The sequence below is a fragment of the Eurosta solidaginis genome, chromosome 4 (genome assembly GCF_040869045.1).
Source record: "Eurosta solidaginis isolate ZX-2024a chromosome 4, ASM4086904v1, whole genome shotgun sequence".
NCBI lineage: Eukaryota > Metazoa > Arthropoda > Insecta > Diptera > Tephritidae > Eurosta > Eurosta solidaginis.
In genome coordinates, this window is record NC_090322.1 from 160,947,215 (window position 1) to 160,966,599 (window position 19,385).

At 37.0% G+C, this 19,385-nt stretch overlaps 1 protein-coding gene across 4 annotated transcripts in view; it reads right to left on the minus strand.

The window, feature by feature from the left end:
* Positions 1-19,385, minus strand: part of Fur2 (furin-like protease 2) — an 899,016-nt gene that overhangs the window by 118,392 nt on the left and 761,239 nt on the right. For all 4 annotated transcript variants that reach the window (XM_067783582.1, XM_067783583.1, XM_067783580.1 and 1 more), the window contains exons 9-11: positions 11,391-12,554; positions 11,121-11,308; positions 8,539-8,695 (exon numbers count right to left, since the gene is read on the minus strand). In XM_067783582.1, the coding sequence (XP_067639683.1) occupies positions 8,539-8,695; positions 11,121-11,308; positions 11,391-12,554 (1,509 nt within the window). The remainder of the gene's footprint in view (positions 1-8,538; positions 8,696-11,120; positions 11,309-11,390; positions 12,555-19,385) is intronic.

Genomic DNA, 19,385 nt, shown 5'->3' on the forward strand with positions numbered 1-19,385 from the left:
TAGCTTGTAAGTATTATTGTAAATATGTATTGGTAATATAAGAACTATTTTGTATAAAAGAAAGTGATTTCTAATAAAGAACTCAAATTCGATACAACCAATCAACCTAAGAGTTCCTACTTTACTTTTTCATGTAAGTAATATACTTCATTTGTTTAACCCCGGCGACATTACGCATGACGTGAATAATGCATATCTCGGTAAAATTGGTTAGGTTAGGTTGAACTGACCGGCCAATGAGAACCAAAAATTGACTAGATGAGTCCGTAGTGTTACATTAGGTATTTTTTAGCGACCCAATTGAAAAACTATGTCAAAAACCAGGACCAGTGTTAAAAAATAACTCCGTCATCTTGCCAAGTACTAAAGGTTTTCTAGGTCTTATGCTACTAGCTGCTTCCAAATCTGTCAGCAGTGCACGAGCACTAAACTTACTCGGTTGGTTTCTCCTCCAACTCGCACTTCCTGCGTCTGCTATTACTGAGCAAGCCTACTTTAAAGGCATGTGACACCAGAAGGCAATGTTCAGCCAGAATACCCGTCATGAGTCGCAGTCCTCTCTTTTTAATGATAAGGTTGTAAAACTTACACTGATCTTCGCACTTTACATCTCCGCGCTTGGGTCCACGCCTTTACCGCTTGGTTTATCATATGCAACTCTCGCCTTCCCTTATTCTCGCCCAGCTAGTTTCTCTGAGTGCTTCTATTGCTTTGGTTACGGTTACTTATTTCGCTTGGCAGCTTCTGGGATCTGTTTATTTCCGAATCAGCACAGTATACCGCTCACCTTGCTCTTTCCGCTATTTTGGAACCGTGACACTAGTGGTTAACCACGTCGATTATATCACTATTCCAACTGTTTGATATCAAAAATATTAGTCGTGATATTCGCTAGGAACAAGGTTCCTAAGAGTATGCAGTCGGTATTGTTCCTAATAAACCGGGCCGCAACAAAATCCTCCAAAATGCTGCTAAATTGAACTGCGATACAAAATGAGGCGAATATACTCCCCATAAAAGAGCGGCTTGGAATGCTGAAATAGCAAAGATGCTGGATACCTGGATACTTGGAGACCCGAACAGACAACAGATCGCTACGTCCCGCCTTCAAGCAATATGAGGGGATACCTCCAATAGCGCTACGAAGAGAAGAGAAGGCGCAAAACACTTCACCCATCTTCCTCTAATTATTAAACTAAACAAAGCCAACCAGCTGGAGTCAAAGAATAAAATGATGTATTTTAGTGTAACTGCCCGTAAAATGGTATCTATCAAAATATGAGTGACCAAGCAATACCCAAACATAGTTTTAAAATGAAATGTATACTTACGCCTAAAGCCTTTCAATTATTATAATGATGTTACCATCCTAACGTATTATGTATCTATTATGAATCTATATATATGAAGGACTTATCACAAACACATTTATAAATGAATACATAGCAGTTAAAATATGTTGTTCCATAGACACAAAAATCTTTTAATAATTGTAAAGCCAGCTTTGAGCATACCAGAGAGTTTCAGAAAAGTTAAGTTATTTAGATTTGGTTGCATTTCAGTTTTAAACATTGTGCTTAAAGTCAGCGTTCTTATTACTAGGACAGACTACCTAGTTAACTTCCTGCGCTTCGATAGGTCTCTCGGAGCAACAGTAGAGGTGGAATATTCGAGAAAGGGCACACAAACGGCAGAAGGTGCGATATAATTGCATACCAATGGTTCCAAAGCAACCAAAATGGATGGAGTAGGGTCTGCAGTATACCACGCATATCCGAAAGTAAACAAAGTATACAAACTGTCAAATCACTAAAGTGCTGGAGACACTAGAGGAAAATAGCTTGAACTGCAACCGTGTTAATTTTTACATCGATGCCGAGCAGCGATTGAGGCTATAATCATAGTACAACATATAAAGTGGTTTCCTGAAATAAATTTTCGATTCCATAGAGTGAGAAAGCGCAAAATTCGCCACCAGAGCCTCTTTATGTTTCAATAGCATTATGAAAAACGTATAAGTTTGCACATTTTAACAATTAGAAAAAATTATAAAGTGATTTGAAAGCGTCCAATTTCTGATTTTCTTCAAACGCTAACACGGGTTTTTGATGGGTACATCTTATCCCTTATCCCTAAAGTAACTTGTTCTTTTAATCATTAATAATGGATCAATAAATCATAAATAAATGATGAAAAATAATTAAAAGTTAATTAAAAACAAACCCACACATAGGTTTAGTCATAATTTGTATATATATCCGCGTTGGTTTCGGCTAGTGGCTACGGCTAAGCAGAATTTGAATGTGCCTACAATTAGGTACACTTAGTTAGAATAAGCAGACACTGCTTAACATGTTAATCTTTATATGCACATCCAGAGTATATATAGAATCAAAATTTTCTGTCGATCATAAGTGCATATATTTATACAGTGAAGCCTCCTCTTAAGGACACTCACTATCAGCTAACTTTTTTTTCACCCAAGAGAAAAAGCTGCACATGATAAACCATGCGGTGAAAGGCGTGACACCAAACGTAGGGCTACAAGTTGTCATAACTCATGTGAAATCAAATGTTCAGGTCTAGACGCAGCTAAATGGATGGGTTCTAGAAAACGTCTAGTATTTTCCATGAGAGCGAAATTAATTTGAAACATTGGTCATGGTTATTTAGGGGATTTTTTAAGTTAGTCAACGAAAACGCTTCTGGTAACACTTTGGACACACTCAGTTTATGTGACGTCCTTACAGACTGCTCAGTTCAACCTAACATAGCATCAGGCAATCCAATTTCTTTAGCTTTTATGTAAATAAAATTTATACTAATTAGTGGGCTTTTTATACCTGAAAATTTATCTAGCGAAAATTTCGCTCTATGCGAATCACACTATTACACTTTTTAAACCTGAGTACATTTTTATCGAATGCAAAATTGGTTTATTTGGTGGGTTCCCTTTTTTATTTAGGCAGCTACACGTGTACGTAAAGAGTACAACATTTTTCAAACGTATACCTTGATATATACGCTCCCACTTTGCCCAATCACAAGGAGACCATGTTCATTCAAGACAGATGCTATAAAAAGGGGTTTCAATTTCCACTTCCATTTCATAGCAAACAGCTGGCCGCGTCCGACAAGATGGTGTCCGCCTAACGGAACGCAATTTTTTAGCTTAACAGCGGTGTCCGTTAGGAGGGGGTTCTCCGTATAAGTATTTATCAATTTATATTTTAATAGTTGTATGTAAAAGTGTAAACTACCATAATTATCCCTGAACCCTTGATCTTACTTTGAATTAATTAAACGACACTCAATCATTACAAAAGCTTTTCCCTGTAATCTTACCAAGATGGTGCTTTAGAAGCCGAAGTGAAGAATGGCACTTTATGCTTTTGATGTATCTAAATTGTTTCACTAACTCGTGCTTCATAACCTGGGTAATGGTCCTCTAATTTCAAAGTACGCTAGCCATTCATTAAGAGCAGCACCTGACGCCAATTGGAAGCAACAAGGGAGAACAAGTCATTCTTTATCTGTTTCCAATTGGGTGCTGATAGCAATTCATTCTATGTCAAAGCGACTTCTTCTTAATACGTATGTATAATGAGACATTTATAGAACGTGATTCTTGTTCATCGAACGAATTTTACCGATTCTTTCTTTGATGACAGCAAGTATTTCACCCTATCCTCGTTACTACCACGAACAATTTTTTTACCAGAGTAAACGCTCACGTAATATATTAGGGAGACTCGCTTTGTCTTGCAAACGGTGCTGGGATTGCACGAAATGAATAGATTGCTTCTTCAACGGAATTTCTCTCAATTCTCACATTTCGCTCACGAAAAAATAAGAAACTATTTTTCATGATTTTTCGTGGCATTTTTTTATTCCTGATGCCAATGTTTTGAAGTAATTTTTTCTAATGCATGCTGTAACTACGAAATAGGGTGCTCCCGCAGTATTACATAGTATATAAACAATCTGTGCATCTTGTAAGATAAAGCGAGTTTCCCGATTGTACTACCGCCGTTGACATCCGCAGCATAAATTATCTTAATTTCCAGTACAAAAAAAAAAAAAATAAAAATTTTAAATGGGCGTGGCACCGCCCACTTTTTTTCCTCGTACGTTGTGGGGCACACTGCCCTCAAGTGGCCCGATGAAACCAGGTTAATCCTGTTTTTTTTAATACATAATTTTTTTTTATACTCAGCGTGCTTTGCGTTTGGCCGTTAACACGATAACTTGAGTAAATCTTAAGATATCTTCACCAAAATTTGGTAAACGAGCTTATCTGGACCCAGAGTAGGTTGGTATTGAAAATGAGCGAAATCGGATGATAACCACGCCCACTTTTTATATACATATATAACATTTTGGAAAACACAAAAAGCATGATTGTTTGGTAAATAATACACCTAGAATGTTGAAATTTGACGTATGGAGTGATATTGAGACTCTTGATAAAAATTTGAAATGGGCGTGGCACCGTCCACTTGTGATAAAATCAATTTTACAAATACTTTAATGAAAAATCAAAAACCGTTAACCTATCGTAACAAAATTTGGCAGAGAGGTTGCCTTTATTGTAAGGAATGCTTTGAAGAAAAACTGACGAAATCGGTTAAGGACCACGCCCACTTTTATACAAAACGTTTTTGTACTTAATAGTGTTACAAGGCTGCACAATAACACATATACATATGGTTCTATTCTGAACTAATTTTTCTTCGAGTTATGGCTCTCTAAACATAGAAAATTGCTTAGTCATAAAAGGGGCGGTGCCACGCCCATTATTTAAGATTTGAAGTTTTTCCTATTTATTGTTATAAATCTACTTGGGAAATGAAAGACCTTTGATATAAAGCTCTTTTTTGCAAAAATATAGCTTATTTTATTCGTCCACGACCCTTTAAACAATCTTTTATATAAAAGTGGCCGTGGTCCTTAACCGATTTCGTCAGTTCAAAGCATTCCTTAATGTAAAGGCAATTACTCTGCCGAATATTGTTACGACAGGTTTAACAATTTTTGATTTATGATTAATAATTTTTGTAAAATTGATACTATCACAACTGGGCGGTGCCTGGCCTGCCTCATTTTAAAAAATGTTTTCAAATTTTTATCAAGTCTCAAAATCAGTTCACGCGCCAAATTTCAACATTCTAGGGGTATTATTTACTAAATAATCTGTTTTTTGTGTGTTTCCAAAATGTTATATATATAAAAAGTGGGCGTGGTTATCATCCGATTTCGCTCATTTTCAATACCAATCTATTCGGGGTCCAGTTAAGCTCGTATATTTACTGAAGTTATCGTGTTAACGGACAGACAGACAGACGGACGGACGGACATGGGTCAATCAAATTTTTTTTCGATACTCAAGATTTTGATATATGGAAGTCTATATCTGTCTCGATTCTTTTATACCTGTACAACTAACCGTTATCCAATCAAAGTTATAATACCCTGGGTACAAGTACAGCTGGGTATAAAAAAGCCTCTTATTGTCAAAGTTCTTTGCTAGTTAGAAACCAGTTCCATTCGCTGCAAGGTTGTTATTCAGTTCCGTATTTCCACAAATTTATTACTAAAATTTAATTTACCAATTGGACTTGTAGAAAATTTTTTATAAAAATCTGCTTCGCTAATTTATTTTAAACTCTTTACGTAGGGAAAGGTTTTTTATACTTAATATGCAATAAAATCAAAAATTGGCCACTAACTTCCTCGGAGCTCAGAATGTTTAGTGAAGTCATAAAAATTAGAAGTATGTAAACTAAAATATTTATGTCATCAGATATTTGAATAAAACACATTGGTCAAAGACTAGATATCATATCGCAATATTCTCCATAGCAACATGGCTCAATTACTTGGAACATTATTTGCCAAGTAGCATTTAGATAATAAAAGAGGATGAGCATAAGGACTAAGGTAGCAGTATTCGTAATTTGTGATAACATTCGCGACACGCGTAACATTAGTTAATATGGCAATGAAGGTAGGTGTACACAGTACATGCGCAGGTATATGTGTTGTCATATTGATACCCACGTTAAGGTTTTTGATGTGTAAACATCTTTGCTCACGGTATGGGGAATACTTAATGCAAGCGCTAGAGACGATATGCAGAATGTAAATGTAGGCGAAGTTTGGGGTATTGGTATACTGTGTGGAGTAAAACACAATGTAAGCGTAAGTGTAGTGACTACAATGCATCGTAATGGGGGAATAATGTAAGTGGTAGAGTTGATTTGAGCGAAATCAGTTAGAAACTCAAGGAAAGACAAAGCAAGAAAAGAAAAGAAATGGAAAGGAAAGGGAACGAAAGGAAAGGAAAGGAAAGGAATGAGGAGAAAAGAAAATAAAAGAAAAGAAAAGAAAAGAAAAGAAAAGAAAAGAAAAGAAAAGAAAAGAAAAGGAAAGAAATGAAAAGAAAAGAAAAGAAAAGAAAAGAAAAGCAAAGAAAGGAAATGGTAGGAAAGGAAATTAAAGTTAAGAATAGGAAAGGAAAGTAAAGGAAGTGATAGGAAATGAAGGGATGGGAAAGGACATTAAAAACCCAAAAAAATAAGGAGGAATCTAAAAAAAAGGATAGAAAGGACAGAAAAGGAAAAAGGGAAAGAAAAAAATGAGAAAGGAAATATAAGAAGTCAAAGCTGAAGGCGCAACCGAAACCAAAACCGGATAGGTCATCAGTTTGTGAGCGAAGTGTTAATGGTTTGCTAATAATGAGCTAACAGTTTGTTATTCTTTGTTATTGAAAAGTTGTCGGTTTTTAATGAAACACATACCGATCATACATATTTCAATAAAAAAATCGATGAGACGTCTGTAACACGTAGATAGCAAGCCGATGGCTCGGTAATAGCAAGACGATAATAAATGGATAACACGACGATAATAATTCGCTTACGATAATTAGCCGACAATAAAAGAAAAACGTTTCTATAGCGGTTGTTATGGATCAAAATACGACGAATAAATAAATAAATCAAAAATATGACGAAGCGAGCTCTAGATAACTTATGAAAAATACTTTCCTAGACATAAGTTTTATTGTACTTCACTAGTACCTTATTGTTTTTTGTTTTGTTTTATTTGTTTTGCTTTATTATGTTGTCGTTGCTAGAGTTTTTTTTGGTGTAGCGTAGTAAATAGTTCAGACTCTTGGCCGCTGTTTTAAGAAAATTTATTTCTAGGGTTGTGCGAAGCTACATTTGAAGTTTCCTAATTATATAGTTAAGTGACATTTTAATTTTTCATTAAAATATTAATAGCATCTGGCATTTTTGTATTACAAAAGTCAGTCACTGCGAGCCAACGGGTGAACGCTTTCTCTTGGGACTGCTGCCCTACAACTCCTGTACTGTAAAACGAGTTACCTGCAACACTCACATTTGCACACATTTTTCTGTTTAAGACATGCCAAGGCAATGATTGAGTTTTGTTAAAACTTTTTCCCTTTAGGCACCCATAAAAGTAAGCTAAATTTCTACAATGCTTATTGGGTATTCACTAGCATGCACAACAGTAAAACTGCCATTCGTAGGCATGCATATTCACAAACACATGCATAATGCATAAACGTAGCGTGACAACATGCCACAACAATGTGCAACAAAATGTCACATTAATGACTTCAGGGCAACGCTACTCCCAAATCAGTACAAAACATTTATAATACTTGACAACTAAAGGCACTCTTTGTGTGTGTGAGTGTACATAAGTTATATGGGCCAGCACAATGGATGAAGGAGATGTCTTCATGTATGACTGCATGTCTTCTTAAAAAAAAATAGGCAAAGTTAGAAAAAATAATATCTGTTAATATTATTTGTAAAATAAAAAACTGTATTTTATAGTGCAACTTGACTGAAAAAATTGAGCAGCGATGACTTAAATTTTAGGTTGTGAAGCGAGTATTAAGTATATTTGGCAAATATTACCTAAACCCAAACATTCGAGAATTGGGGCACCTAGTTCCAAACAAAGTAAACCTTTTTTTCTTAAGGAGACTGAAAACTGTTCTAAAGAAAAATAATGTTTTATAAAAGAACGCACGTTAGATGTTGTGTTCTCTCGAATACTGCATTTTTTTTGCAGATTTTCAAGACCATTTTTTTAGCAAATATGCAAACAAATTTTTTTTTAAGTTTACTTTTGAGACTCTCAGGTGCAGTGCATGAAGTGGCCGAATTTTAAAATTTCTATCAAATTGAGCGATCGGTACTGAGAGCTATATTAGAACTTTGACCTATATTAGATATCTAATTCCGTAACTACGATTTAGGATCATATTATGTATGACTCCGTGACACTTTGCGTCGCAGTCACTCACATTCACAATCACCAAAAAATTTCTAAAAACATCAGATTTACTGTTACTCACTGAAGTGAATGAATATTATTTTGTTAAAGGAATTTTGGTTCACACAAAAAGATGACTCGTTGAATTATACATTATTTGCCCCTCAATAAACTACCATATAAGAGACTTTTCTTAAAATTCGTATACAATTTTCAACTTACTTGTAATCTTCAGTTTCGTATGTATGCAATGGACACGCCGAATAACATTTATGTTCGTGCATCACCAAATGATGTTCACAACTGGTGCAATAATCTGGACGATCCTGGCATGATGCGCAATTAGCCTCACAAGGAACGCAGGTCTTGTTATCATAATCTGGAAAAAAAAAAAAACGTTAAAATAAAAATAAATATTTATTAATTATATGGCTGTTTTATTATGAGAGCTATTTAATAAAACCAGACTGTGTGCTAATTTTACTTAGACGAAGTATAACACACTATCAAAATAGAAGGGGCTGTTACAGGCGCAACACAAAGCTTGAAATCTTCATAGCTTTCACAACCTATTTGACAACCTCAAATACTCGAGGCGAATCCTGTTAAGAATATGAGCGTATCGTCCATAATATAAGCAGGCGAGGCTTTGACGAGCTAAATCTCCTCAGGGAACTAGGCGGTGGCGAGGTGGTGTGATTTCTACGTTTAACGTGGTCATATCAAATCGTTTTTTATGGTGCTAGTAACCAGAACTTTTCGGACTTATAGCCGGCAAAGGATCATGAAACGTTTGCTTAACGTTTTGTAGAAGTAAGGGGAAAAGAGAGTACGAAGAAATAAGAAAAATGGGGATAGAAGGAGATGTATTTTGTGAAGTGCAAAAATGAGTGGTAGGCATTAATGCATAAAAAAATTTATTCAATCCATATATGTAATGTAATTGTTTCCTAGTTGTGAGCCAGCTGTGAATCGATCATCTAAATCACTCGATTTTTCACATTCACTTATTTAAAGGTACGTATGTGGTGTGGTGGTAGCGTGCTCTGCCTCAGTGAAAACTCATCTGCCCTGCAGATGCCGTTCGGAGTCAAAAAAAAAAAAAATAGCACGACGAAAATTGAAATAGAAGCTCGTCCTTAAATCTCTTCGGAGGTTATCGCGCCCTCTCTCTATCTCTTTTTGGTCTTTGTTTTTCTTCTTATACGATTTATGTTGTTATTATCTCGCTCGCATTTGCTCTGCCTCGAGCTTCTCAGAAACTCGAGTCTGCGAAAATTATCGCTTTTCATGCATAAGGCCCAACATTATAAAGACGTGATCGGTGAGATTTTTACTGAAACGGTGGCAGATTTGGAAATAAAGTAAGAATCAGAGGCTGAGAGAAGGAAGGAAGAGGGACAGCTTATATTTTGATAGGTATAAGCAAAGAGATATACAAAATAGCTGTTGCATATTTATATACACTTCGCACAAATAGTTTGTTCTAAATAAAAACTTAGGGCCTCATTCTCTATTACGAAACGAACGTTCGTTTCGCCTCAGAGAAGAATCGCTATCGATGGTAACATATCATTTGACAATTGCTTTCGCCTTCCTGTTTGACATAAAGTTGGAAACGTAAAGGCCGAACGAAAATAATCGAGAATACCATTGATAGATGGCATCGTTTAGAGGCGAATCGTTCGTCTGAGCTATCGTTCGCAATACAAAATGAAGCTCTTAAAAAAAAACAGTTGCTCTTGAAATGACTGAAATTGCTCTTTTGACGGAAAACTCAGTTAGATTGATTGAGATTGTCATTTTTACAGAATATTTTTAGCTAGCTTGATTTGGCTGGTACGTCAGGAGGGCCTTACGTAGACTGAATGAATCCATAGTATTTATCGTTAACTAGAGATCAACAGTTTTTCTTCTGTTTAAATGACCATATAATTTTGCGATTAATTTTAATGATTCAAGAACAACAAACCTGATTTATTGATTTTACTTGCTTCATATTTTTCGGTAATTCAAGAATATTATAGAACTATCCGGAGAAGACAAGGCGCCTGCAGGACTAGGGCTGTCGGGCCTTCAACTATATATACATATATGTATACTTGTTTTTTGAGTAATTAATGTATGAGGCCTTTATAATTAGATACCTTTTAAAACAAAAACTATCTTGATGATTAAAAAATATGAGTAATGTTTTTGCCTATAGATTTTAGGGCCATTCATGGTATGATTTTTTAGTAGGTGTGCTTTTCTCTACTTGGCTATGACTGGGGGTATCCAACCTTCACTCTACTCTTTTGCAAGCTTGCTCCTTATTGAATATTGCTGTGTTTCCAGAGGATATTTTGATATTTAGTGAGCAAAACAGCCACGTTTACGTAGTTTTTTTTAATGGTGAGGACCTCTGCAATAATTACAGATATTTTTACTTCTCAATTCCAAATAATATATAACCCAAATGTCAAATAACAAGATATTTGAAATTAATGAACTGCAACATTACTGCAAAATTAAAAATATCGCTCCTTTATTATAGTCGACATAATTGTGATGGAGTTTACAAGCCGAATGATTTCCTTAGCAAGAGCCTGACGAAACAAAGCGATCTTACTTTTCCAAAACTGCTCGAAAGGTATTTCCATCAAGAAATATACAGTGCAAAATATTAAATATTTTTATATAATCGTAAGCAATTTATTGATGATATATTACTCTAACAAGACTTTCCAAGAAAATTTCCTACTGCATAAGAACCTATTTATATATACGAACTAAAAAAATTGCATACAACATAAGTCACTTACTTTCATAGTATCCATCAGGACAAATTTGCAAACATACTGCCAAATCCACAACATGCAGATGTGCTGGGGCACAAGTTAAACAACTATCCTGACCAGCGCCAGCACACGTTTCACACGATTCATGACAGGGCCAACAAACACCGCCTTGATTGGGAAATGAACGAGGTGGACAACGACTAACACAAGTGCTGGAAGAAGATAAATAGAAAGAAAAATTGTTTAAATTTGTATTCCAAAAGTTGCTTCAAAATCATAACTCATCCAACTCACTTATCTAGACGATAATGTTTGCAAGCCACACATTGCGTTGGACCGCGACCATAGCAACCTTGTGAATCACATTCAGGATCACAGTCGTGCAAAACGAGTTTATTATTCGAATCAGCCATTACATTCTGACGCTGTGGTGTTGGTATATTATGACCATCAACAGTGGCCACAGCTTGCTCAGGATTTGAACCGGCGCCAGTGAAAAGGTTTTGATAATTTAGATAACCAGCAAATTGATCTGCATTATAATAGCCACCATCATTTGTGGGTTGACCCAAGTCTGATTCTGTAGGGTAGGTATATGGGTTAATACCTGCGGATACGCGCATCTGTTGCTGCATCAAATCGCTCTTCAAACGCATCGGTTGCACGGCAGTACCATAGAAAATCAATTGCCATTTAGAGAGTATGCCAGGTTGATTAACTCGTCGTCTTCCACTATTAATTACCTGCAAGGTCCAACGTCCTTCTGCTTTTTCACCCCAAAAGTGTACGCTCAAGAAAGGCCAATCATCAAAATTGGACTTAACAATATCACGTGGACGTTCGAAGAGCAACGTGCTGGTTGTGCCCATTGGTGAAGTGAGTAGAATACGCAAATTACCACGCGGAAAGAAGCGCAGCGTAATGCGACATTGCACATGCTCTAAATAGCGAACTTCATTAATTGTGCCAGCACAGCCATTTACATCCATGTGTGTGGCTAAAGTGTAGCCATATGAGCCTTCTATTTTACGATCTTCATTATTCTCGCGTGACTTACAAATGTGTTGCGGTGGTACAGTGGTCCATTGTTCAGATAAACCCACCATAGCGCCAGCATCCATAAGACCATAACCAAATTTATGACTGTACTTGCGTTTAACACCATTCAATATCCAACCACTTTCTTTTTCGAGTGGACCAGGACGTGATGTGTAGACTACAAGATATTGCATATCACGCCACGTTAGATTAGGATTAGCTTCAAGTGCTAGAGCGCAAATACCAGCAGCAAGCGGCGCAGAAGCTGATGTGCCGGTATGCTCGACAGTACAAATGTGATCGGGTCGTAATCGACCATCCATATCGACTGTGGCGACACTTTTATCATGACCCGGCGTGCCAGAGCTGTAGGTTGTGGCGAGTGTGGAAGAGCATTCTTCAAGGTACCAAGGTTTGAAGCTGTAGTGAGATGTAAAGTAAAAAAACAAAAATAAAGCACTTGTCTATTGTAATTAATTTGAACTAAGTTTATTTTTTCTTTTTTTTTTTTAAGTTTATGTTGTTTTAATATGAAATATGAATGGGTAATTTTATGTCAAACCGACCAATAGTTAAATCGACGCCCATTATCTTAGAAAACAAAAAATAACAACCGCTTATCAAATACGCATTGAATGGACCAATAAATATTTATATCATTATTGTATACAAGCTATACTCAATTTAGCGGAACTAAACCACTAAAAATAGTGTGTTAAGCTTTAGTTTGCAAAGGTGGGTGCAGCACTGGCTGAATCGACAATAAACGTCCCAATCCGTTTGGGAGAAATAAAGAGGAGACAGGAGTTGTATATAATGCATTAAGCAGGGAAGACGTGGAAAGAAGCGAGGGCTACAAAATGTTTAAGGTCTTGTACAAATCCTACGATATTAGAACATACAAAGTGGTTATTATCTCTGAAGAGAGAATATTTACGGCTCACGATGGGCATACTAACTGGGGCCGAATCGTAACATACGATCCGTGATCGAATGCAGTTTTTAAAATCACAATACCTCCGAAATGGTGTATCGGATTAATGAAATATGTGAACCAGGGTGTACTCACTAGATTCATAATATATTATTGTTTTTTTTTTAATATTTGGATAGCCTAATTTTTATCGCTTGAGTAAAAATATTTTCCGATCCGTGATGGATGTCCGTGTTACGATTCCATAGCTGGGTACTGCCTTTTGGCGTCACATGCTTGTAAGTTAGGCCACGTCAGTAACAGCAGATGTAAGAAGTGCGGGCTGCAGGAAGAAACAGTTGAACACACTCTGTGTTAATGTCCTGCGCTCACCAGATCAAGACTCCAGCTATTACGGCGGCAGAGTTGCCAGGTGTCGAAGCCCTAATTAAGCTATGTCCTAGGAAATTTCTAGTATTTGCCAACACGACGGAGTTATTCTATAAACTAAGTCATGACACATGATTGGGGTTCTTAATCGGCAAACAAATTTGCAACACTATAGACACATACTGAAAATAATATTTAAAGGATCACCCCACCGGCTTAGGGGGCTTAGAATACACCCGCGGTAGGTATACCTGTCGTAAGAGGTAACTAAGATATGAAATTGATTCAAGGGTTGCTTAGCGCAACACTCTCAATCAACAATCCAAATGTCAACCTCACCTACCCGTGGCGAATCCTGCTTCATAAAAAGCCTTGGCTCTGGGGCTCTTCATGGAACTAAGGGGTGGGGAGGGCGGGATGGCCTAGAAGGTTTAATGTTGTCATATTAATCGTTCCCGAGTTGGTCGGGCTAGTACCTTAATTGTGTTTTATTACCGGAACGTACCGGATCTATATCTGGCAAAGGACCATCAACATCGACAACACTCCCCAAAGCCTTCGGGGAGTGTCTTTATCGTTAATACAACAACAACAACAATATATAAAAGATGTTGCTTTACACTGCGGTTAACGTGGCCATATCGCTGAATTTTGAAGTATACTTTTAGAGAAATACTTATTATACTGAGCAGAGCTCACAGATTATATAACTTTGTTCGCATAACGGAATCTCCTAACGGCATAAACTAATCGAGATAGATATATACTGCTATATATCAAAATTATCTGGGCGAAAAAAGAAATTCATTTAGCCATGTCCGTCCGTCCGTCCGTCCGTCCGTCTCGCCGTCTGTCCGTTAACAAGATAACTTCAGTAAATTTTGAGGTATCTGATGAAATTTGGTATGTAGGTTCCTGGGCACTCATCTCAGATCGCTGTTTAAAATAAACGAAATCGGACTATAACCACGCCCACTTTTTCGATATCGAAAATTTCGAAAAACGAAAAAGTGCGATAATTCATTACCAAAGACGGATAAAGCGATGCAACTTGGTGAGGTAGGTTTACCTTATGACGTAGAATAGAACATTAGTAAAATTTTGGACAACGGGCGTGGCACCGGCCACTTATAAATGAAAGTAATTTAAACGTTTTGCGAGCTGAAATTTGGCAGTCGTTGAGGGTATCATGATGAAATTTGACAGAAACGTTACTCCTATTACTATATTTGTGCTAAATAAAAAAATTGCAAAATCGGATGACGAACACGCCCACTTAAAAAAAAAATTTTAAGTCAAATTTTAACAAAAAATTTAATATCTTTACAGTATATATGTAAATGATGTCAACATTCATCTCCAGTAATTATATGCTGCAACAAAATACAAAAAATAAAAGAAAATTTCACAATGGGCGTGGCTCCGCCCTTTTTCATTTAATTTGTCTAGAATACTTTGAATGCCATAAGTCGAACAAAAATTTACCAATCCTTGGGAAATTTGGTAAAGGCATAGCTTCTATGACGATAACTGTATTCTGTGAAAATGGGCGAAATCGGTTCAAGCCATGCCCAGTTTTTATACACAGTCGACCGTCTGACCTTCCGCTCGGCAGTTAACACGATAACTTGGGCAAAAATCGATATATCTTTACTAAACTTAGTTCACGTACTTATCTGAACTCACTCTATCTTGGTTATAAAAATTGGCGAAATCCGACTATGACCACGCCCACTTTTTCGATATCGAAAATTTCGAAAAATGAAAAAAATGGCATAATTCTATACCAAATACGAAAAAAAGAATGAAACATGGTGACTGGATTGGTTTTTTGACGCAAAATATAACTTCAGAAAAAATTTTGTAAAATGGGTGTTGGATGTGACACCTACCATAGTAAGTAGAAGAAAATGAAAAAGTTCTGCAGGGCGAAATCAAAAGCCCTACGAATCATGGCAGGAATACTGTTTGTAAATAAATTAGCGGTACCCGACAGATTATATTCTGGGTCACCCTGGTCCCCATTTTGGTAGGTATCTCGAAAACACCTTCACATATACAATTTAGGGCTACTCCCTTTTAAAATACTCATTAACACCTTTTGTTTATACCCATATCGTGCAAACACATTCTAGAGTCACCCCTGGTCCACCTTTATGGCGATATCGCGAAATGGCGTCCACCTATAGAACTATGGCCCACTCCCTTTTAAAATACTCTTCAATACCTTCCATTTGATACCCATGTCATACAAACACATTCCAGGGTTACCCTAGGTTCATTTTCCTACGTGGTTATTTCCCCTTATTTTGTCTTCAAAGCTTTCAGCTGAGTATGTAATGTTCGGTTACACCCGAACTTAGCCTTCCTTACTTATTTTGATTAAAAATTTCCACTTAGTATCTTATGTTTATAGTTCAAGCTTTACGCAAGATATAAAGCAAAAAATATTCGAGATGGCAGTCACATATAACAGATGTCAAAAAAATGCCAAACCAGTTTTGTAATCACAAATAGATATTTTTTGCATTGAATAAGGCGAAGTATATAATAATTTATTAACGTACTTTCAATAGTTTCCTACAAATAAGCGGAGCCTATATGTTTTACGACGCACCCAGAAATATTTCCGAAAGGTTGGTTAGCCAAACGACTGCCAGGAGATGATCCTGTCCTGATCCTGGCGAACGGTCAGAGAGGCTCCGTTTTCCAGAAATATCGCTCTGATGAATAAAAGTATGGAGGTGGAAGTGGTTAGGTATTGCACGTGGGGACCCATCTGTGGTGCATATATTTGGAATATGATGATGGACTCTCTGGTTGAGCAACTTTATAAATTCACAGGATATTCGAATGATCTCTTATTGGTAGAAAGTGCGGCTCGTGCTAATATTAAGCGCATCAGTGAGTCACTATGTGAATTAGTGGCTAACATGAGCGGTGTGGACATATCGGTGTGCTAAACCGTGACAATTTTTCTCAAGGGTAGAAGGTCACGAAGTCGTCCACCAGTTTTTCGTAGAGACGGCGTCAGCATCAGGTACGTGACTCAGTTAATGTACCTGGCGCTGAGTGTATGGGAGAGAAAATTAAATGTATTTCACAGCTGTTGCGTCGCGACTATGGCGTGTCCTTAATTTACAAAAATGTACATTTTTGGCTTTTTTTCGGTATGGCGCTTTGCATCGACAAATACGATGCAAATGTTAATGGACGAACCCACTCTTGGCCTGGCGGTGATACAAAGAACTATCACCTTCATGTTGAATAATGGAACGAACATGGCGTTACTGAGGGACGATTGGATAACCGGAATTGATGTTGAGAGAACATTTTTAACTAGTAAAATGAGGGGAGAGGGTCCGATCGTTGAGTGGGCTGCAAACCAAAAACTCAAAAAAAAGCGGAAAACCTTAAACAAATAGTTTCAATAACAAACTTTATAGGCGCCTTTTCTTATATTATCGAAAATATTAGGCACTTTATTTTATTGACAATCAAAAACTACGCGAAAACATATCGATAGCATTGAAAAGACCTTCGCGTATATATTCTTTTTATTGTAACGAATTTTTGGGAATTCCTGATAATTATGCACCTTCTGCTAAGGTTCGACTCGCTGAACTGTCGAATAAATAACTCCAATATTCAGTATTTTAAAATGGTCTTTATTTAGACTACTTTGGGAGTAGTACTTCACTACCAGCGTGTTTAAATCAAACTCATTAGATATTCCTCAGCTTGCGCTGCTTTTATACTCTCTGTTACTTCGTTCGCATATTTGTCCTCAAGTTTAGACGTTTCACGCATATGCCTTCTAGAACAGTTGTATCTCATGCTTGGTTATTTAGCTATATACATGCATATCTGTAGTTTATGCCGTTCTTCTAGCCATATGCATGTGTATGTGTGAGTAACAGCTTCTACTCTTAGCTGTCGGCTAAATAATCTCTCTATTTCAATCTGCTGGTTACGTATATGGAATATTCTTCGTTGCCTTGTACATAAGTGTGGCTGCTTGCTTTAATGTGTACATGTACATAAGTGTGGCTGCTTGCTGTTGTTGTTGTTATGATTATCCACCAACAGCACAGTGATACTAATATTCGCCACATTATTATTCTGTAGAAAATAGTGACATATATGCAAACATACCAATGGGGCTAGTAAAAATGTGTTTAAAAAAACAAGAATTTAATTGATGAAAATTGATAAAAATTGCCACTGATATTTTCGTGTTCGCTGCTGTAGATCACACAAGCAGCGTTTGATAAATGAGTTGGGTTAACAATGAATATTTGTGCAATAAATAGTGCAAAAGTGGGTAATTAAAGCTTATGTTTGATTTTGATATATATATATATATATATATATTTGCTCATTTTTGATAGTAAATAAAGTTTCTATTGTCGTTAAATATAAATATTATTGTGGTTTTATTCAGTATGAACTACGTTTTTGCTCTGCAATTTACAACACACAGATTTCCGCGGTAATAGGAACCGCATTTTGTTAGATTTATGATTACGAACACATTTTTTTGTTTACCCTGGAGAGAATTAGCATCTCACTATCATCACTAATCGGCGCTTCGTAACAAGCCAGGTCAGCTATTCCTATTTCGCGATAACTAGCGCCAATTGGGAGACCCACAAGAGGTTAAGTCTTCCTGCAACTGGCTCTCTCAACTTAGTGGTGGGTTCCTCCTTCTCTACTTCCAAACTGCGGTGTCGACTGAAACACTTTCTTGGCCGGAGCATCTTTCTCCAATCGCATAATATGAAGCGATGCCTTTTGGTTTTTATTCACTGCACTATCGTCATATATGCGTAAAGCTTATACCGCTCATCAGTAAGCCTCCTTCAATACTCCTCGTCGTCATCGCGGACAGGACGATAAATCTTTGGAGAGTAAGCACAACGAAGAGAAAATGTCGAATAGCGATAAGTGGGGAATCTTAAACATATTTTTTTGAAAAACCAACTTTTCCTCATTTTTTTCAACGTTTTGTGATATGTGTATGGTTAGGCTAACCTAACCGGTATATGAGGACCACACTTAGACTGAAAGAGTTCATGCTCTGAAAAATTCTATTAAAAACAACAACCTTTATTATAAAACAACTCTTGGCAAATACTAGAAACTTTTTATCGGCTATGCAACTTGCTGCTTCTAGATTTTGTAAGTGTATCACTCCCATCATCCGTAGTCTCAGAGCAGGTCACGAGCCCAAAACGTGTTCGATTGTTTCCTACTGCAACTCACACTTCATACTTCTACTATCACTTACTAGGCCTAATTTAAAAGTATGTGATGCCAGAAGACAATATCAAGTCAGAATACCTATCATGAGTCCACTGTCCTCTCTTTAAAATGATATGAGTAACTTTATTTTTCCCTGCGCTTGTTGTTGTTGTAACGATAACGACACTGTCCGAAGGCTTTGTGGAGTGTTAATGATGTTGATGGTCCTTTGTCGGATGCAGATCCGGCACGTTACGGTAACAAGCACCATAAAGGTACTAGCCCGACTATCTCAGGAACGATTTTGTATGACCACATGCAACCTTCTAGGCCATAACGCCCTCCCACCCCCGATCCATCAGGAGTTCGGGGTCGCCAGAGCCTCGACTGTTAATGAAACAGGATTCGCCACGGGTAGGAGGTGAGGTTGAAAATTGGGTTGGAGAAGCTATATATTGCGCTGGCAACCCCTTGAGAGGGTTGCGCTATACCACCCCTTAAATCAACCCTTGAGAGGGTTGCGCTATACAACCCCTTGAATCAACCCCGCTGGGACGCCCGCGCTTGGGTGCACCCTTTTTCTACTTCATGTTGCACAAATCTACTTAAATTTTTAAATTTTAACTTCGAATCGTTTTTAACGAGCGAATTTTATGAACACCTTTTTGTAGAGCGACAAATTTCCCATCAAAAATATTTTTCTT